At 44.8% G+C, this 6,000-nt stretch overlaps 1 protein-coding gene across 8 annotated transcripts in view; it reads left to right on the forward strand.

Moving 5' to 3' along the window:
• The window catches only part of ETV6 (ETS variant transcription factor 6), a 138,663-nt gene extending 135,723 nt beyond the window's left edge, over positions 1-2,940 (forward strand). For all 8 annotated transcript variants that reach the window (XM_049821539.1, XM_049821538.1, XM_049821540.1 and 5 more), the window contains one exon: positions 2,103-2,940. In XM_049821539.1, the coding sequence (XP_049677496.1) occupies positions 2,103-2,208 (106 nt within the window). In that variant the 3' untranslated portion in view covers positions 2,209-2,940. The remainder of the gene's footprint in view (positions 1-2,102) is intronic.
• Positions 2,941-6,000: the final 3,060 nt, after the last annotated feature.

A 6,000-nucleotide genomic window follows, 5' to 3' on the forward strand; every position in this document is an offset into this window, starting at 1 on the left:
ATGAGCATATAAACCTCATTTCCTTCGGAAACTAGAAAAAAACACAACAAAGCATTTTTTGCACAATTCCCAATAAAAACTTATTGATGTTGTTTTCTTAGACCTATTTATATCTGAAGAGAAAAAGAACAGCTGCAAAAAATCAAGCCATTAATGTGCCTTTCTTGGCTATTTCTTGCAAGCACAGAAATAATAGGAAATGTGACTTTATAAGTAACATGCAGTCAATTGTCATCTGCAGATATCTGTACAGAGCTTTAAGTAAAATGGAGTCAGAGATGGATTTCTAATAGGTTGCCTGAGAGTCTTCTGCAACAAAAGAGGTCACAGATACTGCTTCTTCATTAGCTTGTAGTTCTGGGTCGTTTTTTGAAATTTAATCAAATGCTATTACAGATACCCTTGCTTTGAGTTCCTTGACTTAAAACGCAGAAAGAATACCCAAAGTACTGTCGTACAGTTCACATCAGCCCATTTCCCACCTGGTTTAGGAAGCAGAGCAGAGAGAAGGTAGGCAGAGCAGTGCGATCACTCTCTATTTGGATTTCATCCTCATGCAAGACCAACAAGACAAGCACAGGGTTTAAATCAGGGCACAGTCTGGCCCTTAGGCTTTGGTGTGTATTCACTGTGTAGCCAGGGACTGATTCACCACTTCTGTATGCTAGTTTTTCACCACTGTAACACCATTTATATCAGCAGTGTTCTTCCAGCATACAAATGGGAGTGACACAGCAGTGAGTCACAGCTCTTTTTTTTTTTTCTCCCCTAAATGCATATGTGCACATGATTTCCAAAATTAGAAGGGGTGGCAAAAGGTTAGTTCCAGGCTGTGCAATGCATTTGCTGGGAGACTTCAGATTTTTCAGACAGAAAGCCCTCAGCTTTATAACCTCAGAGGCAGAAGAGGAGGCAAGTCTTGCCCACTAGCTCCAGCAGTGATTTTTCTGGGTCAATGACAGTAACGAGGCTCCTGTCAGTTGGTTTTGTTTTCACTGGGGCAAGGATACTGAGTATATCATCAACCTGAAATAAAATCAGCTCCTCTGATTAACTTATTTTGTACTGCTGAATGTTAGCCAGTACATCATTAATGAAAGACTGTAAAATTCTGTAACACTTCCAGCATAAACATCTTTCATCATAATTTCTCCAGAAGTACTTACGAGTTAGGAAAGTGATTTGTGTTTAAACTAGGGTTTCATCCTTCCTGTGCCACTCTCTCTTCCTACGCCATTAAATTCAGAAAGAAAAAGCAGAGCTTTTCTGTGCTATCTCTGTGCAGTAGTACACAAAAGCATCCTGGCAAAGATCAAGACTGTAGACTTGATCTGCAGGCTGGTGGATGTCCTTCCCATTTCCTACTGCTGCCATGCCTCCCCAGAGGCAGTTTCTGTTTCTAGCCCCCTGCAGACTTACTGCATCAAAACATTAGTGCTGGAAGCCGTGGCATTCATTTACAGAGGATGCTGCTTCATTACAATTACAATCGCTACAATCACACAGGAAGAGACAGTCTTCGCTCACAGTTCCCTAGCCCAAAAGCTTTTGGTTTCAGGGCTTTTTCCATTTCCCAGAACTTGTTCTGACTTGGTCCTTGGCTTTTTCCGCCACTGTTCCTTTGGTGTTTCATTCCTCTTCACTCACCTACACACAAGCCTGCACAAACCAGTAGCCCTCTGTCTCTCCATGCCTTGCAACTGCTTTTGCTTTGAAATATGCTGGCCATAAACATTTTTAATGTTTCTGTCACCAGACACCATAAATGAGTGTACCTGTGGCATACCCTCATCCCACATGACAACAGCAAACAATATGAGGGGGGAGAAGAAGTAAATATTGTTCTTTGGAAAAGACTATGGGCTTTGGTTCAAATTTGGACTTTCAAAGAGCAGGGGTAAATGCCTGTGATTTTTTTGGTTTCCTTTCAAGGTATGGAGAAAGGAAGACACCAGTAGGCTGGGGAGATGCTGGGGAATACTAAGCTTTGGGAGGATACAGCAAAGATGATTTGGGGAGCTGTAGAGCCTAGGGGCCTCAATGTCTTGATGAAGGTAAAAGCTGAGACCACTGGGAAATACGCTTGTTTCTCTGTTTTGCAGGTTCATGAAGACCCCAGATGAGATTATGAGTGGCCGAACAGACCGCCTCGAGCACCTTGAATCCCAGGAACTGGATGAACAAATATACCAAGAAGATGAGTGCTGAAGGGGAACTGGTGCACCGCCTCTGTGGGTCCATGGGAGAAACATCTGCCCAGATGGCTGGCACGGTTTGGGAGGGGAAGCAACAACACAGAAGCAGTACTTGGGGTTGCCGCTTAGCTTGAAGACCACACAGGACCTGAAGCACCTTAACAAAACAAACTAACAGGCAGAAGTGGTGCTGGCAGAAAATTAAAGGGGAGAAAGCCTGGACTTATGCACTACTTCATTGTTCCTACAAAGTCTCCCTTGAGTTCTTTCTTTCTTTTTGGTTTGTTTCAGTTTTGGGGGTTTTTTGTTGGTTTTTTTCCCTAATAAACATGCAGTTCGACTTTCCTTATCTCACATAGGACAAGACGTCAGATTATGCTTTTTTTTTTTGGAAGGCTTTCCTATGGAAATAGAGCGCTCATTTTCTGTGCAAGTCTCATGACATAACACCGCATAAAACAATAGCATCACAGAAGGGATTTGCTCAAAGGTTCCAGTTTGCTTGGATCAATTTACATGTGCTACCACTGGGAAAAGTGTTGAAGCTACCAAAAGAATTTACCACACATATCTGTCAAATGAAGAGGAGTCACCCTTCACGTGTGGGCTGGGATACCATCCCAAAATAGCTTGGGCTCACAACGAGTCCTGCGAGTGGCTATTAACTGCTGGAATATGGACCAAAACCAATCACCTAAGTGCTCCAGGGAGGAGAAAAATAAATGTGACAAACCTCTGCAATAGACCGATGTTGACGTTTTCCCTCCCTCTAGCAAAGAAGTGACAGAATGGAGCGGGGGGGGGGGGGGGGGGGGGGAGGGGGGGAAGGTGGGGACAAATACATATATATGTGTATATATATATAAACATTTCATATATATATGTATATATATGTAATCCCCACAATATATCCACAATGCAGAATTTCAGCTCAAAGCTTTCTATAAAAAACAAAGGCTGAAGGATCTGTAATTACAAAAGGGAGGAGTGTTTCTTATACCTTCTAGCAAGTTTGGGGTGAAAGGTGAAGGACTGTTCCTTACGTGGTAGGGAGAAAGCAAAGGGACCCATCACATGGTTTGTATTACTCAGAAACCTCTCCAGGATCATTTTGTGCTGCTGGAAAGGTAGATGATTCACCAATCTGAAAACTGATGGTAGAGAACTAGAGACCAAATAGCTATACTTATATCTTGTAATTGATTTTGGCTTTGTTTTGGGATTTGTTTTTTTTTTATGCCTCCCACTACATTCCCCACCCCACAGCTCTGCCATCAAGGAAGCTTGACTCAGCTTGCCCATTTTTAACATGATTTAAAAGACAAGAAAAAAAGAAACCCAACAGCTGTGTTGCTTTCTTGGTTTTTTGTTTTGTTCTGGTTGCAAGGTGCCTCATTTTTCACACCCCCGATTTGGTCTGCTGCACTGAGGGTGCTTTGCATGAAGCAAAGAGCTATGCCTAGTTTGGTCACAGGAAGCTCATCAGTCCTTGATGCCCAATATGAGAGAAACTACTGGCCTTTTTCATTTCACATTGCTTGGGCCACCATGACAGGAGGCTGTGGTGTCCAGGCATCCAGCGATCCATCATCGGTGGTCCTTTGAATGGAAGGAGGATCTAGCAGCAGAAATGATACTTGCGAAGGGAGCAGATGTGTAGAGAAACTGTGCAGGAATCACATGGTGTCTGGGAGAAAGCACTTCCACACCAGTTCATTAAAACAGAAAACCTCTTTTATGGGACCATGCATACTAGAAATGGAAAAAATCAGTGGGCTAATCTAATCTGTTTCAACCAAAACCCAAGGTACATTCCCATGATAGAGCTTTTATCAGCTATTAAACCAACACAACATTTGATCTTACCACATGTTTAACACAAGGGTTAATCTATCCAGGAAAAACTGGCACTTGGCAATGAATAGTGTCCCCTGTGTTTAAACAGAGATAGTCCAATCTCACAAAAGACTCAATACTGAGTCACAGGTCATAGAAGGAGCAGCTTTGTTAAGGGTATAGATAGGCATCGTACAAAGAGGAGAGATTTTTCAGAGCCACTATCTGATGGGGAGCGACAGGGCACACGTTTCTCCCTAAGCTTTTCCCAGCCACATTTTTTTATTAAATCATAATCAATATGTTACAAGTCCCAGCACACCACGTACTTGACTTTCTGCCTCAAAAGAAATGATGCGGGAGCGTGTACCAGAAAGATGAACAGACAACCTGTCACCTGTCTCTGCCGTGACTCTGAAGTCCTTGAGGCTCAGAAGGTGTGAGATTGGGAGACACTGAGGGACTTCAGTGGTCACAGATCTGAAACCAAATGTCCCTTCAAACCAAGGGGCCAGGGAGTTACTCTGCTGTGTCACCCTGCTCAAGGGCACCCACGTTGTGGCCCTCTCTGGTGAGGGCACCCCACCCTCAGGAGCTGGGGTGGAGGTGAATATGAATGGCAGATGACATGTGAGCAGAAGTATCAATGTGAAGAAAGGTTTTTGCTCGTTTCTTAGGGTAGGAAGAAACCAAGTCTATGCAGAGAACTATTCATATCCTTTACTGCTGTGGCTGTGACAACTCCATAACTGCATTATTTTCTTTTGCCTGCTGCAGCTACTGTTATGAGATGGTGAGGGGAAAAAAAAAAAAAAACCCAAACAACGGGGACCTTGTATCTAAAGTGCTCTGGTGAGCCACAGGTTTTTGTCACAGCCAAGGTGTGCACTGCAAAATACAGAGAACAATAAACAATCCACCAGTATAAGCCCATACACTCACTGTGTATGCTCGCAAACTTCATCCTCAGCACAGGGTAAGACAGGAAAAAGCAAGGAATCCTGAAATCACAGGCGTTGTCCTGTGGGGAAGTTTTGTAGAGGAAATGTTCACCTTTACAAAAAACGCAATCACTTTCACCTGCAGAATCTAAGTCAAAGGGGGGAAAAAAATATTTGGTGGCTGTTGCAAACTCTTCCAGTTCACACGTAAAGGACATCTTAAGACAACTTCTTCACAACCACAGAGAAGAAGTTCTCTCAAGGTTGATGCTAGCTGGAATGAAAATAGCCTTTGAACTTGGAGCAAGCTGATCCCACAGAGGCCGTTCCCCCGGCTGGTGCTGTCCCCGGCCTCCTGCCAGCAGTGAGCGGTGCAGCAGTGAGCGGTGCAGCAGTGAGCGGTGCAGCAGTGAGCGGTGTGGCTGGCACTGCAGCTGCCAGAACTGCAGGGGCTTGGGACCTGTTGTGGGAGCTGCACGAGTTGAGCAGCTCTTGGGGTCTTGGAAGCAAGTTTACCAGCTATGACTAGAACTAAAAAAAATAACACCAGGCTAGAGCAGCTGCAGTAGACAGATTCCCTTCTACCTCACATCCAAATGGCAGATACCTGGAGTGCAAACACAGCATTAACATCCTGAGCTACAGGAACGCTCAGCTGCCCGACTGGGCTAGCAAAGGTAACGCTCTCCACCAACCCTGACACCCGCCTTCCCTCCCCAGTTTCTGATCTCCCAGTGTAGAATTTGCCAGCAGCAAAGCAGCTGAACTTCCTGCCTTTGCCACCAAAGCAAGTGGGAAAGGGGCGAAAGAGTCTCAGCCTTGGAGACAGGCAAAAGCCGTCTGGACATAGTCCCGGGCAACTGGCCCTGGGTAGCCCTGCTTGAGCAGGTTGGGGGGGGGGTGGACCAGATGACCTCCAGAGGTCCCTGCCAACCTCAACACCCAGCAAAGCATCTTCACACTGTCCAGTTAAGTGGGACCTTCATTGCCATCAGCTTGCTACAAGCCTGAACAAGCCACAAGCCCGT

The sequence above is a fragment of the Accipiter gentilis genome, chromosome 18 (genome assembly GCF_929443795.1).
Source record: "Accipiter gentilis chromosome 18, bAccGen1.1, whole genome shotgun sequence".
In the NCBI taxonomy this organism is placed as follows: domain Eukaryota; kingdom Metazoa; phylum Chordata; class Aves; order Accipitriformes; family Accipitridae; genus Astur; species Astur gentilis.